General features: G+C 44.0%; 3 protein-coding genes and 4 non-coding genes across 9 annotated transcripts; 1 reads left to right on the forward strand and 6 right to left on the reverse strand.

The window, feature by feature from the left end:
- Positions 1–1,134: 1,134 nt before the first annotated feature.
- Positions 1,135–6,504, reverse strand: LOC139382978 (ribosomal protein S3). Its single transcript, XM_071127260.1, has 7 exons — positions 6,453–6,504; positions 5,793–5,923; positions 4,792–4,885; positions 4,012–4,106; positions 3,265–3,452; positions 1,930–2,136; positions 1,135–1,206 (listed from the first exon to the last, which is right to left on the reverse strand). The coding sequence occupies exons 1-6, from the start codon at positions 6,480–6,482 to the stop codon at positions 1,937–1,939; spliced, it is 738 nt and encodes a 245-aa protein (XP_070983361.1). The 5' UTR covers positions 6,483–6,504; the 3' UTR covers positions 1,135–1,206; positions 1,930–1,936.
- Positions 1,483–1,629, reverse strand: LOC139383215 (small nucleolar RNA SNORD15). The gene has a single exon (XR_011628714.1). It is a non-coding gene; the product is annotated as a small nucleolar RNA SNORD15 (small nucleolar RNA).
- Positions 2,932–3,080, reverse strand: LOC139383216 (small nucleolar RNA SNORD15). The gene has a single exon (XR_011628715.1). It is a non-coding gene; the product is annotated as a small nucleolar RNA SNORD15 (small nucleolar RNA).
- Positions 3,647–3,793, reverse strand: LOC139383214 (small nucleolar RNA SNORD15). Its single transcript, XR_011628713.1, has one exon. It is a non-coding gene; the product is annotated as a small nucleolar RNA SNORD15 (small nucleolar RNA).
- Positions 4,380–4,528, reverse strand: LOC139383218 (small nucleolar RNA SNORD15). The gene has a single exon (XR_011628716.1). It is a non-coding gene; the product is annotated as a small nucleolar RNA SNORD15 (small nucleolar RNA).
- LOC139382976 (integrator complex subunit 4) lies at positions 5,897–20,555 on the forward strand. Its single transcript, XM_071127258.1, has 24 exons — positions 5,897–6,686; positions 7,257–7,451; positions 9,764–9,881; positions 9,992–10,098; positions 10,230–10,362; positions 10,565–10,665; positions 10,936–10,986; positions 11,066–11,154; positions 11,441–11,561; positions 11,652–11,723; positions 13,527–13,701; positions 13,861–14,066; positions 15,875–16,017; positions 16,134–16,249; positions 16,341–16,474; positions 16,836–16,993; positions 17,075–17,168; positions 17,283–17,363; positions 17,919–18,049; positions 18,127–18,186; positions 18,442–18,601; positions 18,686–18,829; positions 19,318–19,438; positions 19,567–20,555. Exons 1-24 carry the CDS (start codon positions 6,633–6,635, stop codon positions 19,743–19,745), a joined length of 2,943 nt encoding a protein of 980 aa, XP_070983359.1. The 5' UTR covers positions 5,897–6,632; the 3' UTR covers positions 19,746–20,555.
- Positions 20,112–23,165, reverse strand: LOC139382979 (adipogenesis associated, Mth938 domain containing). Of its 3 annotated transcripts, none has more exons than XR_011628676.1 (5): positions 23,037–23,160; positions 22,107–22,297; positions 21,936–22,031; positions 20,227–20,489; positions 20,112–20,196 (listed from the first exon to the last, which is right to left on the reverse strand). XR_011628676.1 is itself a non-coding variant. In XM_071127261.1 (4 exons), exons 2-4 carry the CDS (start codon positions 22,236–22,238, stop codon positions 20,349–20,351), a joined length of 369 nt encoding a protein of 122 aa, XP_070983362.1. In that variant the 5' UTR covers positions 22,239–22,297; positions 23,037–23,165; the 3' UTR covers positions 20,112–20,348. The 3 variants fall into 3 exon arrangements, 1 of the variants encoding a protein (XP_070983362.1); XR_011628677.1 differs by having other exon boundaries at positions 22,107–22,262; positions 23,037–23,111; XM_071127261.1 differs by having other exon boundaries at positions 20,112–20,489; positions 23,037–23,165.
- Between the last annotated feature and the right edge of the window lie 1,284 nt (positions 23,166–24,449).

Genomic DNA, 24,449 nt, shown 5'->3' on the forward strand with positions numbered 1-24,449 from the left:
GGCTTAAACAGCATGAAACTTGTGCTTTGAACAATAAAAAGGCTGCAAAAATGTGCAGTTGTCACAACACAATGCCACAGATGTAGCAAATTGAAGGTGCATGCAATTGGCATGCAGACTCCAGGAACATCCACCAGAACCGTTGCCAGAGAATTTAATTTTAGTTTCTTTCCCATAAACATTGGAGGCTTTAGAAAATTTGGCAGTACATCCAACTGTCCTCACAACAGCAGATCATGTATATGACATCAGTGGGCAGAGCTGGATGGGTCATCAGCGAAATGGGACACACCTGGGCTCAGGTGTCACAGGGACAAATACACCTGTCCCCCATACATCGAGGAGACTCCATGTAAACACTGTTGGATGTTGGTTGTGGCTTGTTCTTTCGTTTCGGCACCTCAACACCATATATGCACGCATCCACTCACTTACTATAAACAAGTAACAATGTAACAGTAGGCATAAGCTACAGACGATGAAAACAATTGCATTTTATCAATGGCAATGTGAATGCAGATGCCACCAAGAGATGCAGAGGCCATTTAAAAAAAAAAAAAGGTATCTGACCAACCGATGCATATCGGTTTTCCCAATCCATAGATTAGGGCATACTGAATGCATTTCAATTGACCGATTTCCTCCTATGAACTGTAACTCAAGTCAAGTCTTTGAAACTGTTGCAGCTTGCCTTTAGATTTTTGTTCAGTATAAAATAAGCTACTAGCAACAAGTAAATAATCGCAACACGAGTGTGGAAAGGCTAGTATATGATTTGATATCAGGGTTAATTACCAGAAGAGTGTTCAGTTGTCCTTCAGATAGGGGATAGTTACTTGTTGAATGTCCTATAGCGCATCAAGGAATTACTATGCATGACAGCGAGTTTTAAAACATGACCATGGGCTAAAACAGGCCCCGTTTATTAACGTTTTAGGTCCTTTGTTGGTACTGACCGTTATGAAGAGTTAGGTTTTTTTTTGTTGTATTGGGATAGCTTTTCCTTACCCGTCTACCCAGACTCCTTGCCATTCTCCAATTCCAAAAGTACCATAAACCAACCAATTAGTAACTATTTAATTGCCATGTTTGGGAGCAGGAATACTTCACAAGTTGAGACAGACAACAAAAAGGTGTTTTTTCCAGGTTTTATTTTTGTACAGAAAATGCAGGGTCCTGCTTCCATCTACAAACAATGTATGACACCTGGAAGAAAAAGAATAACAGACATTAGGATACCAGACCTAAACCTGCCTGAATCACAGTTTATGAATTACACACACAGTAGCTTAGCTACATGCTCAACGTAGTCTAGAAATATTTATTCAGGCACCAGTATATTGACAGACTCAAATGGCATCCCATTCCCAATACACACTGTTGCTTTTGAACAGATCCCTCTGGGTCCTGGTCAAAAGTAGTGCAATATTAAAGGGAACAGGGTACCACTTGGGACGCAGATATTTGATAAAGTCAGGAAGCCCTTCTCAGACAAATGCCTCGATGTCTTCAACTGAAGAGACGTGCTGCTCTGGGGAACTGAACCTAGAGACACAGAACGTAACCCTGACCCAGTGACCCCAGACAGGCAGCGTCCCGTTCCGACTCGTCATCGTATCATCACTGAAGGGAAGAGTAAACTAACACTAAACTAAGTCGCCCTGAAAGTAAACAAAGTGTATCACATTCTGAGATAGACACTTTCGTGCAGCATTTTAAATGACACTATTATGGAGAGTCCTTTCACGACCACAAGCCTCCTCAACAATTACATTATCAATCTAGTTTTCCCCCACAATGCAAATTGAGTCACAACTGAGGTAACCTGGTTAAATTTGAGTCCCGAGGCAAAACCAGCTGAGAACCACTCATTTATAGTACAGTACATTTCTACTATGCAGTGGCTGGGTTAGTGTTAGGTTATAGTACCTGTCTACTATGCGGTGGGTACAGGAGTCTGTGGCATGGCTGCTGGGGCTTCTGGCTTGGCACCCTTCTGCTCCGACACGGGGGTGGAGGGGATAGTCTCGTCTTTGGGCTCCACAATGCTCACATGGTCTGGCAGAGGCTTCTTGGGGCCGATCTTACCACTGGGGTCCCATGGTAACATGATCTTCACCTTGATGCCTAGCACACCTGAAACAGACAAAAAAAAACACATCAGTGCTTACACGGACCCTCTACCCAACGGTTATTCTGCGTACCTAGACGTTGAACAGTGAAACGTATACAGTACCTTGGAAAGTATTCAGCCACCTTGACTTTTTCCACAGTTACATTACAGCCTTGTTTCCATTGATTATCCTTGAGATGTTTCTACAACTTGATTGGAATCCACCAATGGTAAATTCATTTGATTGGACATGATTTGGGAAGTCCCACACCAGTTTATATGAGGTCGCACAGTTGCCAGTGCAAAAACCAAGCCAGGCCAAGGAGGTCAAGGAATTGTCTGTAGAGCAGCGAGACAGGATTGTGTCGAGGCACAGGTCTGGGGAAGGGTACCAAAACATTTCTGCAGCATTGAAGGTTCCCAAGAACACAGAGAATGGGAGAAACTCCCCAAATACAGGTGTGCCAAGCATGTAGCGTCATACCCAAGAAGACTTGAGGCTGTAATCACTGCTTCAACAAAGCACTGAGTTTAGGTTCTGAATACTTACATAAATATATATATTTTTTTAAACTTGTAATAAATTAGCTTTACCGTTTTCGCTTTGTCATTATAGGGCATTGTTTGTAGATTAAAGGGGGGAAAAACACCAATCAATTTTAGAATAAGGCTGTAACCTAACAAAATGTGGAAAAAGTCAAGGGCTCTGAACCTTTCTGAAGGCACTGTGGAATAGGGTTAGCACATGTATGAGGGTTAGCACATGTGTGATATAGCAAGTAAGAGGTTGATCATAATGACTTGACTAATATGACTGCCCTTCTCAGACAAATGCCTCGATGTCTTCAACTGAAGAGACACGCTGCTCTGGGGAACTGAACCCAGAGACACAGAACGTGACCCTGACCCAGCGACCCCAGAGACCGACCGCGACCCATTCCGACTCGTCATCGTATCATCACCGAAGGAAAATATTTCACCTTTAAAACCAAAGACCAAAAATTCTGCTGTTGATGAGACTCACCTTGACAGATCAGAATAATCTAGGGGTAGGGTATAAGGGGATGATTTGGTATTCACTTTGTCTAACCATTAGTAGTGTCTAGGGGTAGAGTAGTAGTGTAGTGTCTAGGGGTTGATTTGGTACTTACCCTGTCGGAGCAGGACGTGGCGTACAGCGGTGTCTACGTAGTAGTTGACTGGGTCTCCACTGTGGATCATCAGGCCATCAACAAACTTCATGGACTTGGCCCTCTGACCCCTCAGCTTCCCAGAAACCACCACTTCACAACCCTTAGAGCCACTCTCCATGATGAACCTCAGCACACCATAGCAAGCTCTGGGAGGGGAGGGGGGGTAGGAGAAGAGAGATGGTGAAGAGTGCGCAGAAAAGAGTGTGTGGGGAGAGAGAGAGACAGAGGAAGAAAGGCAGGGGGGGGGGGGGGGAGATATGAGCAAGAACATGGGTTTAATACACATCAACTTATACAGGACTGTGAGATCACATCTGACATTATGAGCCATTTTCCTGGCCCTTCTCAGACAAATGCCTCGATGTCTTCAACTGAAGAGACCTGCCTCTCTGGGGAACTGAAACCAGAGACACAGAACGTGACACCAACCCAGTGTACCCAGAGACAGACTGTCCCATTCCGACTCGTCATCGTATCATCACTGAAGGGACATTCTACTGTATGTCATGAGAAAGGAAGTTTAAGAAAGTGGAGTAGTTTTCTGGCAACTTTCTCCTGAACAGATCTAGAACCTGCTTACCTTCCCAAATCCTAACCTGTACCATTAAGAGTGAAACCTGCACCACTGAAGGTTAATGCATAACGGACCTTAGATCAGTGTCTAAGTGCAACAGGTTGGAGGTCAGCGGCCAGGGTTAGTCTTACCTACGTACAGCCAGACCTCCCAGCAACTTGTAGCGCAGAGACTCCGCCTGAGCAATGGCACAAAGACCACGGGTTGCAACCTTCTCAGCGTACAGCTAGAGGGGGAGAGAGTGGAGGAGGTTAACCTTCTACAAATACAAAGAGGCTACACAGCCTACAGCTTGGTGCGGGTGCTGCAATGTGAGCCGCGGAACCACCACAGCAGCGAAGCGTAGCCTCGCAATTCACATTCTTAATTGTGGTAGAAACCGTCTCTAGAACGCTTACAACTTCATGCATCCCTGACTACCTTCATCTTAGCCAACTAGCTACCGGACTACCTAACAAGAAACCATATGAATCCACACATTTCCTGTACTGGATTCAGTCCTTCTCAGACAAATGCCTCGATGTCTTCAATTGAAGAGACACGCTGCGCTGGGGAACTGGACCCAGAGACACAGAACGTGACCCTGACCCAGCGACCCCAGAGACTGACTGTGTCCCGTTCCGACTCGTCATCGTATCATCACCGAAGGAGCTTTTCCAGTCAGATTCTACCTTCAGACACACTTGAGGCTAGTTGCTTTACATTCATTAACACATTTCAAATCTTCCCTATGTAAAAATCTGTGGAATTCACACTTGTTTTCATTTAAACTTCACACAATCATATTCTTCTACTCCCCACACTGCCCTTAGAAGCCAAACCTCTGCTGAACCACAGTTCTCAGCTCCCTGATATTGTGGTTAGGGAGTATGTCTAATGAGTACATGTATGCAACTGTAGTGTTTGTTTACCTCCACATTGCCCTCAGGGAAGCCAAACCTCTTCTGAACAACAGCGGTCAGCTCCCGGATGCGACGACCCTTCTCTCCCAGAACATTCTGGGTCCTGAAACAACAATGGCACTCTATTACTAAACGTGCTCTATGCAATCAGTTAGTCATCTAGTGTTCCTGAAAGTTCCAGCTGAATTGAACAAGTTTTCATATTTAAAACCCAAGATGATTTATTTCAAATCATTTTTAGCGCTCTGGAGCAGGTTTTCATCAAGGATCTCTGTAATTTGCCCCATTCATCTTTCCCTCAATCCTGACTAGTCTCCCAGTCCCTGCCTCTGAAAAATATCTCCACAACATGATTCTGCCACCACCACCACCACCACGCTTCACCGTAGGGATAGTGCTAGGTTTCCTCCAGACGTGACCTTGGCATTGAGGCAGAAGAGTTGACTCGGTTTCATCAGACCAGAGAATCTTGTTTCTTATGGTCTGAGAGTCCATTAAGTGCCTTTTAGCAAACTTCAAGCAGGCGGTCATGTGCATTTTACTGAGAAGTGGCTACGTTGTCTAACAAAGACCAAGCTTCTTGTTAACAGCATCCATGCCATCTAATATTTATTTTGTGCTTCCTGCAAACAGCGTTGAGATACTTGCACGAGCCCCATTGTCTGTCCTAGTAGGAAATGTTTGCATGTGCTCAATAGCATTTACCTAGCATCCACTATGAGAATTCCTTAGCACTTGTTAGAATTTCTTAAGTGAAGATGAGGACTTTTGCGCCTTTAAAAAAAACAACCTTTATCTAGGCAAGTCAGTTAAGAACAAATTCTTATTTACAAAGAAATCCTACGTGAACGTTTGTGCACTACCGGTAATACCATATATCACGGGATGGCACAGACTCCCCACGGAAATCTTGATACCCACACAACCCTACACCAATTCATTATTGTACCAACAATACACCTTTTCAAGACAGTATAACCCCCTAACTACCAACATACCGGTAACGTTACCTTGTGGCCAGGATGATGATCTCGGTCCTGGTCGGGGTTACACGCACCTCCACACCGGAGTACCCATCCTCCGCAAGCTCGCGCGTCAGAAACTCGTTCAGCTCGGCTTTGAAGATTCCGTCCGCGACGAACTAACCAGGCACACAAATTGAGTATATCGTTAGCTAGGTTGTAGGGAACATGCTTGTAGTAGTCACATAGCCGCTAGCGAACCTGCAACTGTTGGTGACATCACTGGCCAGCAAGTTACTATAACAGAGTATTACGGAGTACTTTTACTCTAACTGGGTAGTGCCAATGTTAAAATGAAGTAGCCTGCCACCTACGTAACGTTAACATTAGCCAACTGGACACCGATCACCAATCTACCTACACACCACTGACAATCAGACTCGCAATTACATTTTTTGAATGGTACCATTATGGCTATACTTAAATCGCTAGTACGGTATAAAAGGCACCCCTTTGCACGTTCTCTAGCGAAGTGAGGATAATTTGTAGGGGTAGGTAACATCTTTGTCAATCCTCTTTAGACTAGAGGACGAGGACACCGATCAATACGACAATCAACTCCGTACTCATGCTGCTAACACATGGCATCCCAATTTTCTACAAATGCATCAGTTACAAATACCATTTTGGTAAGAAACGTGAACTAACCTTCCTCTTCTTGGAGATTTGCACCGCCATTTTGCCTGAGGCCGCTGACAGGAAAGAAATAGTTAAGGAACCGGAAGTATATTTATACCCATAATTGCGAGTTCCGTCGATGCTTGATTACGATGGTGCTGGGCGCTTTCAACAACAAAAAATACTGGAAGCTAGTTAATTTCGTTGGAAATGGCAGCACATCTCAAAAAGCGAGTTTACGAGGAATTCTCCAAAGTTGTTCAGGTCGGTAGACGCATGGTTACGAAAAAAAAAACCGAAATATTCACATTTTAATTGTCGATGTTCTTACAATACTAGCAAGCCAGCTAGCTAACGTAAGACTCAGACTGTGTGAGTGTTTCGTTGCTAGCTAACCAACTGTTAACGTATTGCATCCCGCAATAATATTTTTTGATAACAATAATATTTTTGATAACATAGTGCATCCTATTTCATTAACTTTAGGTAGTTAGAGATATTATATAGGGCTCGTAGAATCGTTGCTAACTAGCTACGTTGGGTCACATGGATCTGAACAAATGGCCAGTGGTAGCTCCTTTTAGTTAGCTAGCTGGTGTACATTTGCAATAGTGTTCTAGCCTGAGTACCAGTCTGTTTGTGTTATGATTATGCAAATCATGAAAAGGACAGCAATAGAGTAGGCAAGAGTACAAAGGGATGTGGTACCTGGCTAGCTTTGTCTAAATCCTGCTATAGTTCGATCCCTACAGCTTTAGATATGCCGTTTGGCTGTCCAGATCCATATCACATCACATAATTAAAAGGTAATCCATTGTCTCTGTTGATCAACAGCTTCCCCAAGAGGAGGCTCCAGCCAAGAAGCTCCGTCTGACCAAGCCAAGTAAGTCTGCAGCGCTGCATATTGACCTGTGTAAGGCCTCCAATCCCACTGATGCCCTGCAGTACCTGCTGCACTTCGCCCGCAGCTCCGTGGAGGCAGAGAGTGTGGAAGGGGTTGTGCGCATACTGCTGGAACATTACTACAAGGTATGATAGCCCTGGCTTTAATCTTTCCATCCTCACATCTCTTCTTCCATCCCTCCATCTTCTCCTTCCGTCCTCTCTCTTCTTTTTCTATCCTTCATCATTCTCCCATCTCTCCTCCTGGAACACTATTACAACGTAAAGCAGCCCTCCTCTCCCTAGCTGCTCTTAGCAATGCGGGTGTATTTACATACACTAGCGTTGCTTTCAATTGTATTGGGTTGCACACAAACAATCAGTGGAAAGCCAGAAGTTTAATACTATTACATTTGTGCCGATGTACTCTCTGCTTACCTCATGTCAAAATAAAAGTCCTGCACATGCTCCATATGTGGGCAAAAAATGAATAACTTTTGGGGGACTTTTATTTTGACATGAGGTAAGCAGAGAAGAAGTGGGTCTACAACAGACCAGTTTGGAAATTCTGTTTAATAATCCGATCCTTTAGATATTTTGTCACAAATTCCACCCATCAAAATGACCAACCTTCCTGCCCACCGGCACAATAAGTTGAATTGGAATTGTATTTAACTTCTGGCTTCGCGAGGACTGTTTTTGTGCAACCCAATACAACTGAAAGGAGTGTATGTACAGTGGGGCAAAAAAGTATTTAGTCAGCCACCAATCGTGCAAGTTCTCCCACTTAAAAAGATGAGAGGCCTGTCATTTTCATCATAGGTACACTTCAACCATGACAGACAAAATGAGAAAAAAGAAAATTCAGAAAATCACATTGTAGGATTTTTAATGAATTTATTTGCAAATTATGGTGGAAAATAAGTATTTGGTCACCTACAAACAAGCAAGATTTCTGGCTCTCACAGACCTGTAACTTCTTCTTTAAGAGGCTCCTCTGTCTTCCACTCGTTACCTGTATTAATGGCACCTGTTTGAACTTGTTATCAGTATAAAAGACACCTGTCCACAACCTCAAACAGTCACACACCAAACTCCACTATGGCCAAGACCAAAGAGCTGTCAAAGGACACCAGAAACAAAATTGTAGACCTGCAATCAGGCTGGGAAGACTGAATCTGCAATAGGCAAGCAGCTTGGTTTGAAGAAATCAACTGTGGGAGCAATTATTAGGAAATGGAAGACATACAAGACCACTGATAATCTCCCTCGATCTGGGGCTCCACGCAAGATCTCACCCCGTGGGGTCAAAATGATCACAAGAACAGTGAGCAAAAATCCCAGAACCACACAGGGGGGATCTAGTGAATGACCTACAGAGAGCTGGGACCAAAGTAACAAAGCCTACCATCAGTAACACACTACGCCGCCAGGGACTCAAATCCTGCAGTGCCAGACGTGTCCCCCTGCTTAAGCCAGTACATGTCCAGGCCCATCTGAGGTTTGCTAGAGAGCATTTGGATGATCCAGAAGAAGATTGGGAGAATGTCATATGGACAGGTGAAACCAAAATAGGACTTTTTGGTAAAAACTCAACTCGTGTTTGGAGGACAAAGAATGCTGAGTTGCATCCAAAGAACCCCATACCTACTGTGACACATGGGGGTGGAAACATCATGCTGTTTTTCTGCAAAGGGACCAGGACGACTGATCCGTGTAAAGGAAAGAATGAATGAGGCCATGTATCATGAGATTTTGAGTGAAAACCTCCTTCCATCAGCAAGGGCATTGAATATGAAATATGGCTGGGTCTTTCAGCATGACAATGATCCCAAACACACCGCCCGGGCAACGAAGGAGTGGCTTCGTAAAAAGCATTTCAAGGTCCTGGAGTGGCCTAGCCAGTCTCCAGATCTCAACCCCATAGAAAATCTTTGGAGGGAGTTCTGCATGGAGGAATGGGCCAAAATACCAGCAACAGTGTGTGAAAACCTTGTGAAGACTTACAGAAAACATTTGACCTCTGTCATTGCCAACAAAGGGTATATAACAAAGTATTGAGATAAACTTTTGTTATTGACCAAATACTTATTTTCCACCATAATTTGCAAATAAATTCATAAAAAATCCTACAATGTGATTTTTCTGGGTTTTATTTCTTCTCATTTTGTCTGTCATAGTTGAAGTGTACCTATGATGGAAATTACAGGCCTCTCTCATCTTTTTAAGTGGGAGAACTTGCACAATTGGTGGCTGACTAAATACTTTTTTGCCCCACTGTAAATACACCTGCGTTGCTAAGAGCAGCTATCCTCGCCCCTCCTTCGATGGTCCCTCTTTTCTACCCTCCTACATCTATCCTTTCTGCCTCTTCTTCTTCCATCCCTTCTTTCCCTCACCTTGCTCCTGTGTCTTGCTGTAGAAGAGTGATAACTGTTTTTGTATCTATGTCTCTGTAGGAGCAGGATAACTCTGTGCGGCTGAAGATTGCCTCTCTGATCGGCCTGCTAAGTAAGACCCAGAACTTCAACCCTGAGAGTATCCTAGATGACACTCTCAACACATTCAACACAGAGAGTAAGTTACACTCTGATACACACACTTAGTACATCGTACACACTCTTTCCCATATCTTCTCTGACCTAGTCCATGTCTGTCTCTGTGTTTTCTTCTCTGTGTGTGTCCAGAGTCCCATCAGGTCCTGGCTCAGCTGCTGGACACTCTGCTGGTCATCGGCACCCAGCTCCCAGAAAGCCTTATTGTTAGACACAGACTCATAGAGGTGGCCTACAAGGTAACACGCATACAGTCGTGGTCTGCACGTTTTTTCATCAATCTCTCATCCTCTTTCTCATCCCGCTCTCTCTCTCATCGATCTCTCTCTCATCCCCCTCTTTCATCTTATCCCTCTCATTTCTCTCTCAGCACCTGTCAGACACATATTTCGGTGTGAGGAATAAATGCCTACAACTCCTGGGTTGCCTGGGAAACGTGGACACGCCCCTAAATAAAGATGGACAGGGATTGGTTCCAGCTGTTATTGGGGGCAGTGCTCCAGGTGTGTATATTTATTTGGGTTAACCAGGGTAGTTGAGTCAACAACAATAAAAACATTTACTACATGACATGTTTATTTACTTAATTTAATTGAACCAGTAGTCCCCTCATTACATCATCATGTCTGAGAGATGTGTGTGGGATGTGCAGCAGCAGTGTGCTATCAGTGACTACTTTCCACTCTCCCTTCCTCCTCCTTCCAGGGGTGTCTGGTGGAGTGTGTGTGAGAGACGCGCAGAGCCTCATCAGTGACTACTTTGCAGACCAGGACCCAAGGGTGCGCACGGCGGCCATCAAAGCCATGGTATGACCATACTTCCTCCTGTTATGTCCCAATATACATCCTAGCATGCTCACTTAGAATGCATGCCCAAAACAATGCTTCAGTCTATTGAGTGGATATTGAGAGGCCTCTCGATAGTCTGCACTGCTCTGAAAATACAGGACGGGTGAAAGTTAGCTGGATGCCTACTCCAAACATATAGGACGCCTCTCTAGACTATTGGCATGTGTACAGGCTAGATAGATTATATATTGACTGATTGATAATGAAATGTTCTGCTCTTCCTTTCAGCTGCAACTGCATGAAAGGGGACTGAAGATTCAACAGACCATTTATGATCAGGTAAAGTGTGCATGCGTGTGTTTCTTTCCCAGCCGCTAGGTTCTTTTGTGTGAGCGTTTCTCTTTAATTGTGTGTCTAGGCCTGTCAGCTGCTGTGTGATGACTATGAGCAGGTTCGTTCGGCTGCCGTTCAGATGGTGTGGGTCCTGAGTCAGCTCTATCCAGAGAGGTAAGACATAGACACACATGTACACACACACACACACACTGGCTGTGTTCATGATCACCAAATCCATGATTCATTGTGGGTAAATTGTGACTGCCAGACTGATCTACAAATAATAATGAGTGGTTATTTATGATGCAAGTCGATTTGTAGATCATCAGTCAGCAGTCGCCTGCAATGTCGGCTGCAATGTCAAACAAGCCCAACACTGAACACACACACTCACTGACTGGGGGGGGGTGAAAACTGCTGTGTGATTGATGAATAAAGGTGGCGTCTGTCCAATCAGCATTGTGCCGATTCCGTCGTCCAATGAGCAAGTCCGTCTGGTCGACGACTCGTTTGGGAAGATCAGTCACATGGTTTCTGATGGATCCTGGGTGGTCAGGGTGCAGGCTGCCAAAACACTGGTGAGTACACACACAAAAAAATTTCATCTTCCTTTTCAGATAGTCATGGTTCTCCTTTCCTCCCCCTCCACTCATTCCTCTCTTCCTCAGGGTAACATGTTGCAGGTCAGTCCTCACTTCCTAGAGCAGACTCTGGACAAGAAGCTGATGTCAGACCTCAGGGTACGTACACTGTGTGTGTGTGTAAAATGTCTCTTCAGAGGAAGCATACAGCATTTTATTTGTAATTTATTTATAATAATGTATATTTCAGATCTAGATGTAATATAATACAGTACATATACTACCGTTCAAAAGTTTGGGGTCACTTTAAAATTTCTGTGTTTTTGAAAGAAAAGCACATTTTCTGTCCCTTAAAATAACATAAAATTATTCAGAAATACAGTGTAGACATGGTTAATGTTGTAAATGACTATTGTAGCTAAAAATGACAGATTTTTAATGGAATATCTACATAGATGTACAGAGGCCCAGCAACCATCACTCATGTGATCCAATGGCACGTTGTGTTAGCTAATCCAAGTTTATAATTTTAAAAGTCTAATTGATCATTATGAAACCCTTTTGCAATTATGTTAGCACAGCTGAAAACTGTTGTACTGATAAAGCAATAAAACTGGCCTTTAGACTAGTTGAGTATCTGGAACATCAGCATTTGTGGGTTCGATTACAGGCTCAAAATGGCCAGAAACAAATAACTTTTTCAGAAACTTGTCAGTCTGCAAGCGAGAAATTGCCAAGAAACGGAAGATCTCGTACAACGCTGTGTACTAAACCCTTCACAGAAAAGCGCAAACTGGCTCTAACTAGAATAGAAAGAGGAGTGGGAGGCCCCGGTGCACAACTGAGCAAGAGGACAAGTATATTGGAGTGTCTAGTTTGAGAAACAGACGCCTCTCAAGTCCTCAACTGGCAGCTTCATTAAATAGTGCCCGCAAAACACCATTCTCAACGTCAACAGTGAAGAGGTAACTCTGGGATGCTGGCCTTCTTTCTTTTTTCTTTTTTTTTGTGTGAATTATACCCTGTTTTCTCCCCAATTTCGTGGTATGCAATTGTTTTAGTAGCTACTGTCTTGTCTCATCGCTACAACTCCCATACGGGCTCGGGAGAGACGAAGGTTGAAAGTCATGCGTCCTCCGATACACAACCCAACCAAGCCGCACTGCTTCTTAACACAGCGCGCATCCAACCCGGAAGCCAGCCGCACATGTGTCGGAGGAAACACCGTGCACCTGGAAACCTTGGTTAGCGCGCACTGCGCCCGGCCCGCCACAGGAGTCGCTGGGCGCAGTGCACGCTGACCAGGTCGCCAGGTGTACGGTGTTTCCTCTGACACGTTGGTGCGGCTGGCTTCCAGGTTGGATATGCATTGTGTCAAGAAGCAATGCGGCTAGGTTGGGTTGTGTTTCGGAGGACGTATGGCTCTCGACCTTTGCCTCTCTCGAGTCCGTACGGGAGTTGCAGCAATGAGACAAGACTAACTACTACCAATTGGATACCACGAAATTGGAGAGAAAAAAGGGGTAAGAAAACAAAAAACAAATGTCTACAATGTATTTCTGATCAATTTGATGTTATTTTAATGGACAAAAAATGTGCTTTTCTTTCAAAAACATGGACATTTCTAAGTGACCCCAAACTTTCGAATGGTAGTGTAATATATTGTTAGTTTTTACTCAGGTTCTAAATAAACCATCAGACAACTAGGGAAGCTCAAACCAAGTTTGTTCACCCACTGGGTCAAACAGCTGAAAAGACAGACATGTTTCCACCAGCATTTATACCCACATTTCCTTTTCCCTTACTCAGTAATATTCAAAGCCCCTAGCTCATATCCAACCTCCGTTGACCCCACCATATACATTCCTCCTACATATAACCATTCACTTCTGATGTAGCAAGTATTTCAAATTACAACACAACAATATATTAATAATAATGTTATATATGTATATATCTCAGAGGAAACGTACTGCTCATGAGCGTGCCAAGGAGCTCTATGCGTCAGGTGAGTTCTCCTCGGGGAGGAAATGGGCTGATGATGCTCCCAAGGAGAAGGTGGACACCTCAGCTGTCAACCTGATCGCCTCGGGGGCATGTGGAGCCTTCGTACACGGACTGGAGGACGAGATGTACGGTAAGAGTGCGTGTGTGTCGGTAAGTGTGTTTGGGGTTGTCTCTGTGTGTGTTATGTTTTGTTTGTTTCTGTGGAGGCTCAGAGAGAGTGTGTGTTTTTGTGTGCGAATGGGTTTTATGTGTGTAAATTATAATGTGCCTATGTGTGTTTTATCTGTAGAGGTGCGTATTGCTGCTGTGGATGCACTCTCTGCTCTTGCCCAATCATCTGCCAGCTTTGCCGAGAAGTGCCTGGACTTCCTGGTTGATATGTTTAATGATGAGATTGAGGAAGTCAGGCTGCAGTCCATCCACGTCCTGAGACAGATCTCTACTAACATCACCCTGAGAGAAGACCAGCTGGATACTGTACTGGCTGTACTAGAGGTAACACAGACCAACACCCATATGGAGACGCATACACACACATGCACGTGCCAACACACACACACACACACCCACAATTACAAGGAAAGAAGAAAATGTCTAAATGTTACAATATACAGTGCCAGTCAAAAGTTTGGACACACCTACTCATTCCAGGGTTTTTCTTTATTTTTCTATTTTCTACGTTGTTAAAAAGTAGTGAAGACATCAAACTATGAAATAATACATGGAATCATGTAGTAACCAAAAAAGTGTTAATAGATCTTAATAGATTTTAGATTCTTCAAAGTATTCACCCTTTGCCTTGACAGCTTTGCACACTCTTGGCATTCTCTCAACCAGCTGAGGTAGTCACCTAGAATGCATTTCAATTAACAGGTGTGCCTTGTTAATTTGTGGAATTTCTTTCCTTCTTAATGCTTTGAGCCAATCGGTTATGTTGTGTCAAGGTAGGGGTGCAGAAGATAGCCATATTTGGTAAAGAACAGCTCAAATAAGCAAAGAGAAACGACAGTCCATCATTATTTTAAGACATGAAGGTCGGTCAATCTGGATATTTTCAAGAACTTTGAAAGTTTATTGAAGTGCAGTCGCAAAAACTAAACCATCTCAATTGGGTTGAGATCGGGTGATTGTGGAGGCCAGGTCATCTGATGCAACACTCCATCTCTCTCCTTCTTGGTCAAATAGCCTTTACACAGCCTATCCTGTTGAAAAACAAATGAAGCGCAAACCAGATGGGATGACGTATTGTTGCAGAATGCTGTGGTAGCCATGCTGGTTAAGTGTGCCTTAAATTCTAAATAAATCACTGACAGTGTCACCAGCAAAGCACCCCAACACCATCACACCTCCTCCTCCATGCTTCACGGTGGGAACCACACATGTAGAGATCATCTGTTCACCTACTCTACGCCTGACAAAGACATGGCGGTTGGAATCCAAAATCTCACATTTGGACTCATCCGACCAAAGGACAGATTTTCACCGGTCTAATGTCTATTGCTTGTGTTCCTTGGCCCAAGCAAGTCTCTTCTTCTTATTGGTGTCCTTTTGAGACCTGATTCACACAGTCTCCTCTGAAAAGTTGATGTTGAGATGTGTCTGTTACTTGTACTCTGGTTAGCATTTATTTGGGCTTCAGTTTCTGAGGCTGGTAACTAATGAACTCATCCTCTGCAGCAGAGGTAACTGGGTCTTCCATTTCTGTGGTAGTCCTCATGAAAGCCAGTTTCATCATAGCGCCTGATGGTTTTTGTGACTGCACTTGAAGAAACTTTTTTCCGAATTGACTGACCTTCATGTCTTAAAGTAATGGACTGTCATTTCTCTTTACTTATTTGAGCTGTCCTTGCCATAATATGGACTTGGTCTTTTACCAAATATGTCTATCTTCTGTATACCACCCCTACCTTGTCACAACACAACTGATTGGCTCAAATGCATTCAGGAAAGAAATTCCACAAATTCACTTTAAACAAGGCACACCTATTAATTGAAATGCATTCCAAGTGACTACCTCATGAATCTGGCTGAGAGAATGACAAGAGTGCAAAGCTGTTATCAAGGCAAAGGTTGGCTACTTTTAAGAATCTCAAATATATATATATTTTTTTTAACTCTTTTGGGTTATTACATGATTCCATGTGTTATTTCATAGTTTTGATGTCTTCACTATTACTCTACAATGTAGAAAATAGTAAAAATAAAGAACCCCTGGAATGAGTAGGTGTGTCAACTTTTTGACTGGTGCTGTATCCATTTTTTTTAAAGAAAAAAATAATAACTGAAATGTGTAACTTGTGTAGGATTCGTCTCGTGACATCAGAGAGGCGCTACATGAGTTGCTGTGTTTCACCAATGTGTCGACTAAAGAGTGTATCCAACTGGCCCTGCTGGAGCTGCTGAAAAACCTCACCAAGTACCCCACCGACCGCAACTCTGTCTGGAAGTAAGCGTCTGTGTGTGTCTGTGTGTATCACTTTGCAAGTGATTCAATAAAAACGCTTTTAAAACTCAACACACTCTTTCTCATCTCTCTCTCTATCCCTCTCATTCTCTCTCTAGGTGTCTAAAGTTTCTAGGTTGTCGTCATCCAACCCTGGTGTTACCGCTGGTTCCAGAGCTGCTCAGTACTCACCCCTACTTCCACACCCCTGAACCAGACATGGACGACCCTGCCTGTATCCTACATACACACACACACACACACACACACACACACACACACCTATACCTACCTCTGTGTTGTGTGTTCCTGACCTAGCGTAACAGATATTGCAGTGTTGGTGCTGGTGTTCAACGCAGCTCAGTCTTGTCCCACCATGACAGCTCTGTTCTCAGACCACACCTTTAGACACTACACCTACCTACGGGACAGCCTCTCTCACCTAGTACCTCCTCTCAGGGTAAGACACACACACACACCCCTTTCACCAATATATGTTAAGACCCACTGTGTCATAATTAAGCAATAAGGCCCGAGGGGATGTGCTATATGGCCAATATACCAAGGGATGTTTTTATGCACGGCGCAACGTGGAGTGCCTGGATACAGCCCGTAGCCATGGTATATTGACCATATACCACAAACCCCTGAGGTGCCTTATTGCTATTAAAAACTGGTTACCAACGTAATTAGAGCAGTAAAAATACATGTTTTGTCTTACCCGTGGTATACGTTCTGATAGAACACGGCTGTCAGCCAATCAGCATTCAGGGCTTGAACCACCCAGTTTATTGATTTTGTGTGTGCGTGTGTGTGTGTAGTTACCAGGGAGGACGCAGGCCCCAGGTGTGAGTGGTATAGAAGGTTCCGGCAGTGTGGAGTCTGCTCAACTGTTCCTCCAACAGAGTCTGAGCAGAATTAGCACTATACACAACCTACAGGACCCCGGGGCTCAGGACCTGCTCAACTTTACTATCAGGTACATACATACACACTAATACTATCAAAACATTTCAAACAATTTTTGAAGCGAATATTTTGTGTGTGTGTATCCTCTCAGAGACCTACAGAGACTGGGGGAGCTACAGACAGAGCTGGCAGGAGCTGCTGACTTCTCTGCCACCTACCTCCGCTGCCAACTACTGCTCACCAAGGTGTGTTTCTGCATCTGGATAGACCGGTGTCTGTCTGCATTACATTTGACCAGAATGCCCAAATCGTATTGCCTTTCCTCATCCCCTTGTCTCCTCCTTGTGTCCTTCCCACAGGCCTTGCAGGAGAAGTTGTGGACTATGGCCGTCCCCCTCTGCCTTAAACACAACGCCATGGCAACTGCTGCTGCCAAACAGGTACACACACACAAACTATTGTGTTTTTTTAAATAGTATTTTTCACTTTATTTAGACACTTGAAATGGGGGATACAGGTTGAAGGGGGGATTGAACCCCGATCTCCGGCGGGAAGAGGAGCATATACACTGAGTGTACAAAACATTAGGAACACCTTCCTAATATTGAGTTGCATACCTTCAGATCAGCCTCAATTCATTGGGGCCTGGACTCTACAAGGTGTTGAAAGCATTCCACAGGGATGCTGACACAAACCGGTGTGCCTGGCACCTACTACCATACCCCGTTCAAAGGCACTTACATATTTTTGCCCATTCACCTTCTAAATGGCACACAATCACAATCCATCTCTCAATTGTCTCAAGGCTTAAAAATCCTTCTTTAACCCGTTTCCTCCCCTTCATCTACACTGAAGTGGATAAAACAAGTGACATCAATAAGCGTCACCTGGTCAGTCTATGTCATGGAAAGAGCAATGTTTTGTACACTCAGTGTATGTCTTCAGCCATTGGCGTTACCCCTAGACATTAATGTGATGTGTGTGTGTTTTTGTAGATGTTGGAGGAGACATATAAACTGGAGTTCCTATATAGTGGTCTGGAGAACAGACAGGTGGCCACCATACACCACGTCAGACTACAGGCTAAGGCCTTACAGCTAGTCCTGACTGCCCGTACCAGACGAGGGTTAGTACACACACAAACACCCCCACCGTCCATGTCTATAACTGTCAAGCAGCTCAACCCCTCTCATCTCTCTGCAGAGTTGAACCTCTCATCAGTGTCTGTGAGAAGTTCCTTCAGGAGGTGGAATCCTTTCAGAGGTATATTATCTATTTTTTAACCATCATTTAATCTACCTATTTAATCTGTTTTATTTAATCAACTTTTGACATCTTTGAAAACATAAGACAGACTATTTGTCCTATATAAGACAAACAGAAACTGATGCATCTGAAATGAATTGTTGAACTGAATTGTTGTTTTAATTTATCGCCACAAGGTGGCAACTTTGACCTTGCAGAAAGCACACCCTTTTCTTTTGGTATTCTGATGGATCCTGACCTCTATGCCTCCAGGCTGTTTGTGGTGGAGCTGCCCCACCTCCAGGAAAGTTTTGTGGGGAAGCTGTTGGACTTGAGTCCCAAGCTGTCGGCCTGCAAGCCTGGAGAACTAGTCAAGATCCTTCAGACCACATTGAGACAGAGTGGCTTCTTAAACCTTCAATTACCTAAACAGGTACACAGACACAGACACACACACACACACACACACACACACACACAGGTATTTGACCCAGGTGTGGTTTGTATTGGCTGGCAGGTCCAGCGTGCGTCGGCGACCATCATCGAGCCGACAGGAGAGTCTGACAACCCACTGCGTTTCACATCTGGCCTGGTGGTGGCACTAGACATCGATGCTACGCTGGAGCACGTGCAAGACCCCCACAACACTGTCAAAGTACAGGTACACACCCTGTTATATAAAGTACACACACCCCTTGGCTGGGTTATGATTCTCCAACCTTCTCCCAAAGCGTACACTCACCCTTACCTAGAATATAGTGGAAACTCCCTCAAGCCATGCAAATCAAATAAAATGTATTTGTCACATACACATGGTTAGCAGATGTTAATTTGAGTGTAGCGAAATGCTTGTGCTTCTAGTTCCGACAATGCAGTAATAACCAACGAGTAATCTAACCTAACAATTCCAAAACTACTACCTTAAACACACATTGCACCAATCCAATGTAAATGCATAAGTTGGATACACCTGCACATTTGCGGGTGAAGGGTAGAGAATCAGAATGAACCCTTTGTCCAGGACCCTAGCGGTATGTATATAAGCTGTGCCCTTTCTCCTGCTGATGGATGAAGTGTTGGTCCAAGTTGTAATAGTTTGCTTTGTCTTTTACACACACACACACACACACATTTTCTCTCTCTCTCCAGGTGCTGTATCCAGACGGCCAGTCTCATGTGATTCAGCCTAAACCTGGAGACTTCAGAAGTCCTGGACCACACCGCCACCGCCTCATCACACAGGTCTACTTGTCTCACTCCGCATGGACTGGTGAGGACACACACTTCCGGTCTCACAGCACATAGCTAGAATGTGGGTGTGCCCCCACTAGTCCGTCTTACTCTGCATGGACTGGTGAGGACACAAACTCACCCCCGGCCCCTTTCTCTCTGTCTCAGAGGCGTGTCAGATCGAGGTGAGGCTGCTGCTGGCCTACAGCTCATCTCGTCTCTGTAAGGCGGTGTGGAGCGACAGCAGCACTGAAGGCCTCCAGCCAGCAGAGGGTGCCACTGAGGGAACCATTCCCTTCGGCAAACCTGTCAAAGTCTTCATCATGCCTAAACCTGCCCGCCGCTGACAAACACCTCTAAGCATCCATCTCGCTTTCTCTCTCCTCTTCTATCTTGTCTGTCTCCCTCTCCCACCCCTGACCCTCTAGTCCTCAGCCATTGGCTGTTCCTTACTGCATACAAATTTACTAAACAATATGTTTATATTGTTAGTGTGTAACTGTGCGCCACCCCTGGCTGACTGCTCAACTAGATTGAGGATGCGTCCTATATAGTGCACTACTTTTGACCACTAAAGGAAAAAGGGTGCTATTTGGGATTTCATCCTGAGACTGAGCAAGAGAATCACTGAGGTCACCTGTCTGATCTGTGTGTTGCTATTCCTGCTATAGTTAAGGACCATTTTTTTTCTTTGAATGACAAATGAAACCAGATGACAAAAACAAGCCTTTATTCACAGCAAGTCATTTTAGCTCTTCATTACGGTGTTCTGAATGTTTCACTTCGCTAATGCACCCCAGGGTTGTGTTCATCAGGCACCAAACAGGGAGGGACTACATGGACTTGTCCATTGCAAAACATTTTGCTATGATGTGCTGTAATGAATATGACATGTTGAATCGCACCAGGCTTTCAGAGTTCTCCTACTGGCCACCTGTAGTATGATGTCATCAGCAGGTAGAGTGGAAGATGCCACCCACCTTGGCTCCCTGGCCAACCAGGTTGTTGTATTCTGTGATGGCCTTCTCTGTCTGCAGAACTATCAGCTCCACTCCTCTCTGTCTCACGAAGTCCACAGTTGAGGACGGGACCTTAGAGAGAGAGAGAGCGCAGAGTTCAACATTGCAGCCATCTTTAAAAGGAAAACTGCCCAAAAATGATATTTTTGTATTTGTTTCATTGGTCCATTGTTAGCATAGTTACAAAATGTTTTGCATGTTAGCAATCAAGTTTTCAAGATGTAACTTTCAAAATACAGAAATCCTCCCCGTATGATGCAATTTGCATCATATGATTCTGGGTTTTGAAAGGTCCGTGGGGCGACGCACAATTGGCCTAGCATCGTCCGGGTTAGTGGGGGCTTGGCCGGTAGGGATATCCTTGTCTCATCGCACACCAGCAACTCCTGTGGCGGGCCGGGCGCAGTGCACGCTAACCAAGGTTCCCAGGTGCACGGTGTTTCCTCCGACACATTGGTGCGGCTGGCTTCCGGGTTGGATGTGCGCTGTGTTAAGAAGCTGTACGGCTTGGTTGGATTGTGTTTCGGCGGACGCATGGCTTTTGACCTTCGTCTCTCCCGAGCCCGTACGGGAGTTGTAGCGATGAGACAAGATAGTAACTACTAACAATTGGATACCACGAAATTGGGGAGAAAAGGGGGTAAAACAAATTAACAAGTTTTTGAGTGGAGTTTAAAAGGCGAGTCAAGACTGACTGATCTACAAATCACCTTGCATCATAAATACTCAATATTATTTGTAGATCAGTCATTCACAATTTACCCATGGTACATCAGTTTTGATGCACTTGAACAAGGCCAGAGAGAGAAATCAGGGGAATTGTGTAGTGGCTAGGGAAAGTGTAGGGCTGAGGAAGGGTCATGTACACGGTGAAAGTATGTTTGTCGGGGCAAGGGAAAGATAGGGTAAACAGAGAGGAAGCGAGAGGTTTTACTCCACCCAAAATAAGCACACGAATTGAGGAATTTTTGTATGGAGGTTTGAGTGTCGAATTTGATTTTAAAAAATGTAATTGTTCTTATTTGATTGAAAATAAGTTTCATAATAGGTTGTTACGAATGCAGTGTAATAAGTGGACGCCCTTGGCATTTCGGCAACCCAAAAACGACTTTCAGTTGTGCCTGTTGGACATTGCCATTGAAGGCTTCCAACATTTTAAAGTAGTCAACTGGGTGGGGATTCTTAGGAGTTGGAAAAATCAGCCAATGAAGGAAAATAAAATGTACTACTTTAAAATGGAGCCTATTGCCGTCACAGACGCTATAATGGGAGATACAAAGAAGATATCGCGATGGCCTATTGTTCACAAGCTTATCTGCTCTCTTATTGGCTAGAATATTCCCACCTGATCTTACCTCCTCCTGCCTGCCTTCCATCTTTAAGAACATTTTCCCATTGTTAGAGTGCACTAATATCTTGTCAATATAATAAACAATCTTTGGGGTGAATGGTGTAGGTCTTGGGAAAGTGTCATGTAAACGAGTAGGGGAAGAGTGTGTGTATGGGTCTGGGGGATACCTGCAGCGCCTCATTCATGCCCCGCCCGATGACCAGAGTCGCCACACCCTTCTGAAGCACCTCCTCCAGATCTGCAGGCTGCACTCCAGGGTGATGCTACGCACAGTCAGTCACATCGTTATCATCATCATACAAGATGCCATTTGAGACACAGTCCATGTCTTAACTTACATCCGTCCCAGTCTCTCTCCAGTCCCATGCGCGGCTACCCCCGGGCCACACCTTACAGTCCTTATAGGAAGAGGAGCAGCCCTTCACCTTCATGTGTCCCCAGGACAGGGAAGCGATCTCTGGCGACGACATAGGTCAGATGTTGTGTCTCGGCTGCTGCAGGCACGTTTGGAAACCAACGCAGCGTTTAACTAAACACAAGGCAAACGCAGCTTTTCATTGGAAATTAATGTAATTCTGGTGTACCAAAAATGCAATGACGCAGTCGGTGTGATCAAAGTAAAGGTGGGCCAGGAACCGGAGAGTTGCTGGCATCAGTATCCTAGATACTATCCTGCCTTTGTGACATAGAGCAACCCCTTAATGGCTAATCGGGTGCTTTCATGAAAAACAACTTGCAATATCAGTTATGTTATAGTCTTTGGAAACTTGAGTGTTTTCTATCTTGATCTGACAATTATATGCATATTCTAGATTCTGGGTCTGAGAAATAGGCAGTTTCATTTGGGTCCGTTTTTCATCCAAACATCAAAATACTGCCCCCTACACTCAGGTTAATGGCTAATCGGCGGCCCTGCTCAAACCACTCCGATCTGTGTGTTGGTGTCTCTCAGAGGGGTTGTCAACTTGATCAATGCTCCAAGGAATATGGATATATAAAGTATTATTGTAAAACATAAGCATATCTAGTGATAAACGTACCTAAAGTTGAATCCCTATGAACTATTATTAGATCGTATCTCTGTCAAGTGACCATGTAAACAAACACTGGGGAACTGTAGCATGTTCACGCAAACAAGTGTTTGAAACCGAACGATAATTTATGAACCGAAACTGAATTGTCACTTTGCTATCATTTACTACCGACTTGTCTTGGTTTTAAAACTATTAATTGTATGTCCGTCAGTCGTGAATGCTTCTTTTCCTTACCAGTTCGTTGCCTCGTAGGCAGCCTGTGCTACTTTCGTAAAGGGGTGTGTTCCGGATCGTTAGGTTAAGTAGCTGATACCTCAGCGTTGTGGAACGTTGCGGATATATATTCAATGAGCTGATGTGATTACTTACTCTACATACCAGAGAAGTATATTGGTTCTACATCATACATTTCTATATGAACGTAAGAACGTTGTCTCTCCTGCTGAACGTGGCGATGACAAAATGTGGACTGGTTAAGGTGAATTGTAACTGAACGTTTGAAGCAATGGCTGTTTGTCCCGAGTTCATCCAATAACCATTTACTTTATTTTTAAAAATGTATTTCTACGTGGACTTTTAAGTTGTGTGTGAGTCACTCCCGTTCCCCCAAACGGCTATTATACTGCCTTTAGGTTCCCATTCCTCCTGTTACGTCACTAATGTCAGCCAATGTGTACACTGTCGAAAGGGGAAACAATGATGCTGCAAACGTATTTGATAATAAAAATATATATTTTCTGTTTATCCACAAAAACATGCATCACAAGCTGGCTTCCGGGCCCAGAAAGTATATTTCTGGACTAAAAAAGGACTTCTCAATTCTGCATGCACCACATGTAAAAATAACAGTTCTGGGTCTTTCAATTAATAAATGGGGCCAATGTGTGACATGCATGATTTTCATGCAGTTCCACGTGTATTTAGAGTAATAAAAGTGAATATACAGTTGAAGTCAGAAGTTTACTTACACTTAAATGAGTTTTAATGACTCAACCTTTCAACCACTCCACAAATGTATTGTTAACTATAGTTTTGGCAAATCAGTCAGGACATCTACTTTGTGCATGACACAAGTCACTTATAATTCACTATCACAATTCCATGACACAGGACGTTTTCCAACAATTGTTTATAGACACAGCAAAATAATCTATCACAATTCCAGTGGGTCAGAAGTTTACATACACTAAATTGACTGCCTTTAAACAGCTTGGCTAGGCTAATTGACATAATTTGAGTCAATTAGAGGTGTACCTGTGGATGTATTTCAAGGCCTACCATCAAACTCAGTGCCTCTTTGCTTGACATCATGGGAAAAATCAAGAAATCAGCCAAGACCCCCAGAAAAAAAATGTTTTTGCTCCACAAGTCTGGCTCATCCTTGGGAGCAATTAACTACCGCCTGAAAGTACCACATTCATCTGTGCAAACAATAGTACGCGAGTATAAACACCATGGAACCCCGCAGCCGTCATACCGCTCAGGAAGGAGATGCGTTCTGTCTCCTAGGGATGAACGTACTTTGGTGTGAAGAGTGCAAATCAATCCCAGAACAACAGCAAAATACCTTGTGAAGATGCTGGAGGAAACGGGTACAAAAGTATCTTTATCCACAGTATAACGAGTCCTATAAATCGACAACCTGAA

The sequence above is a fragment of the Oncorhynchus clarkii genome, chromosome 24 (assembly GCF_045791955.1).
Source record: "Oncorhynchus clarkii lewisi isolate Uvic-CL-2024 chromosome 24, UVic_Ocla_1.0, whole genome shotgun sequence".
NCBI lineage: Eukaryota > Metazoa > Chordata > Actinopteri > Salmoniformes > Salmonidae > Oncorhynchus > Oncorhynchus clarkii.